The 2428-nt window shown below is 53.6% G+C and overlaps 1 protein-coding gene across 1 annotated transcript in view; it reads right to left on the reverse strand.

Annotated features, from left to right (window-relative positions):
* Nucleotides 1-2428, reverse strand: part of PALD1 (phosphatase domain containing paladin 1) — a 47499-nt gene that overhangs the window by 40524 nt on the left and 4547 nt on the right. Inside the window, exons 2-4 of the mRNA XM_012558383.2 lie at nucleotides 1768-1871; nucleotides 1553-1647; nucleotides 1199-1378 (exon numbers count right to left, since the gene is read on the reverse strand). Of these exons, the coding sequence (XP_012413837.1) occupies nucleotides 1199-1378; nucleotides 1553-1647; nucleotides 1768-1871 (379 nt within the window). The remainder of the gene's footprint in view (nucleotides 1-1198; nucleotides 1379-1552; nucleotides 1648-1767; nucleotides 1872-2428) is intronic.

The following is a 2428-nucleotide window of genomic DNA, read 5'->3' on the forward strand; positions in this document are numbered from 1 at the left end:
ACCCACCAAGGCCCACCACCCCCCGTCTCGGCAGTCTGAATCCCACCCAAGGAGCAAGGTCAGTGCAGATGCCACCTCCTCTTAGCCCTCCCTCCTCTCAGTGCCAATGGTCCTTATCTGAATCTCACAGTGTTAATTTTTACTTTATATTAACATTAGGGCCCTGGAGGCACAGTAGTTAAGACCTACGGCTGCTAACCCATAGGTCGGCAGTTCAAATCCACCACCCACTCCTTGGAAATCCTACAGGGTAATTCTACTCTGTCCTATAGGGTCGCTATGAGTCGGAATTGACTCGACAGCAAAGGGTTTTTTTTTTATATTAACGTTATCATGAATACATTTTTTCTCTCATAATGGACAAGTTCCCTGCAGGTAGAATCATGTCTTGTTCACTTTCACATGCCCATAATTCCTAGAACAGAGCCCTGGATCAATCAGGTGCTTGAAAAGCATCAGCTAAAGAAATGAATGCCTCCACCACCACCACCACCATACAATCATTCATTTGCGGAGCACCACACAGGCAGAGGGGGCAGGCTCCACCCTCAAGGAGGGCTGGCCCACTCAAGACCCCTACACTTTAAGCCCCTGGGGCCTGCCCTCGACCAGCCCATCATCAGAGGACACCCTCAGCCTCTGTCGTGGAGACACGCAAAACACCAGGAAGGAAAGAGGAGCAGCTAAAACAGGTGCTTGGAATCCAGCTGCCCGGGTTCCAGTCTTGAGCCACCACCCACGAGCTGTGTGGCCTTGGGCAAGTTATTTATCCTCTCTGCACCTCGGTTTCCTCCTCTGTAAAATGGAAGAATAAGTGTCCCTCCCTCACAGGCTGGCGTGGGGCTGAGTTAAGACCTAGCACAGGTAAGAACTTTAAAAGTTAACCGTGCTCATCATCTGGGTTCTCATCAGGGCTGGATCCTCCTCTCACCCTCCTCGCTTCCTCCAAGGCTTTCACAACGGGATGTATAAGGGCTGTCTGACCCCAGGAACACCCATGTCCACACAGGACAACGGAATCAACGTTCACCCAGAATTTCCCAGACACGCTGACCACACTGACCATCCTGGCATCCAAGGCCTGGCAGAGCTTGGTCCAGGCCACCACCCACTCTTCCTCCACAGCCTCTGAAGTTGCCCCTCCCAGGAGACCTTTTCCCAGATTTGGGGGCTAGCCAGGGAGACAGCCCATGCTTACCCTGTGCCCATCCTTCTGCAGTGTCTGGAGGACCTGCCCGAAACCCGAGAGACTGGGCTGCCCCATGCCAAACACAGGAAGCCCACCCCGAACCTGCCGGAAGTTGGGGGCCCCACAGCTGCCCACGGTGCCCAGCACATCCATCTTGTCAGCAACGTCACGCACCATGAAGTAGCGGCCCTGGCAGGGAGGAGAGCCACAGGACATCATTCAGATGGCTCCAGGGGCATGGTCTACAGGCTGGGCTCTGTCTCAGGCCCCAGGGTGGGGAGCGATAGATGGGGCAGGGGGCATGGTCTTGCCCTCAAGCTGCCTGCAGTCTCACGGAGAAAACAGACAAAATATGTGGCCAACTGTGATCAGTGGAAGAGTGTCACAGAGTGCCAGGGAGAGGAAAGAAAACTCCTGAGGGGAAATCAGAGAAGGCTTCGTGTAGGAGGTAACATCCCCTATGGAAGAGCCAGGCCCATGGAAAACAGCAAGAAGAGGTACTCTAAGGGGCAGGAAACCAAAGCTGGCTCCAGGGTGGGGCCCGCAGCCCCCCAGGGGGGAAGGCAAATGTCTCTCACCCCAGGGGAAGCTCAAGAGGAAGGGGCCGGAGTAGGGAGTCACAGCTGGGGCACCAGGAGTAAACCAGAGAAAAACTGTGCCAGCCCCTTCCTTAGGGACAGTTCTGAGGACGGGCAGGGGGAGGTGGGGTGCTCTCCCCTTCCCAGGCTGGGGTGAAGGGCCGCAATGACTACAGAAAAAACAAGAAACCACGGGGCAGATGGCCGGGCAATAACAGAGGGAACCAAGAGTTCATTCCTGGGCAAAAAGGAGCCCCAAGGTCATCTAGTCCATCCCCCTGCCTCCGCAGGACTCGCACCTACACAGCCTGACAGACAGGAAGCGGGACCAGTTCTTCCAGAAGAACCTGAGATTCCCAGGGATCTTTCAACAAGTATAGATTCATCATCATGATTATTCATTGAGTCTCGTTCCTTGGATATTTATCTAGCACCTATGTTGTAGCCAAGCACTAAGCCCTGGGACTACAGTAATAAACAAGATAGATTAAAAAACGCCTGTCCTCACAAACTTTACTTTCTAGAGGACATTTAAGGCAAAAAAAAACTAAACAAAACAAAACAAATCATCTAAGTCACACAACCTGTTTTCCGCAAGAGAATGGAGGGAGATTCCAAGCCTGGGGGAAGCAAAGGCTGGGGTCCCTGGGGCCGTGGGGGG

This window comes from Trichechus manatus, unplaced genomic scaffold, assembly GCF_000243295.1.
Source record: "Trichechus manatus latirostris isolate Lorelei unplaced genomic scaffold, TriManLat1.0 scaffold00163, whole genome shotgun sequence".
NCBI lineage: Eukaryota > Metazoa > Chordata > Mammalia > Sirenia > Trichechidae > Trichechus > Trichechus manatus.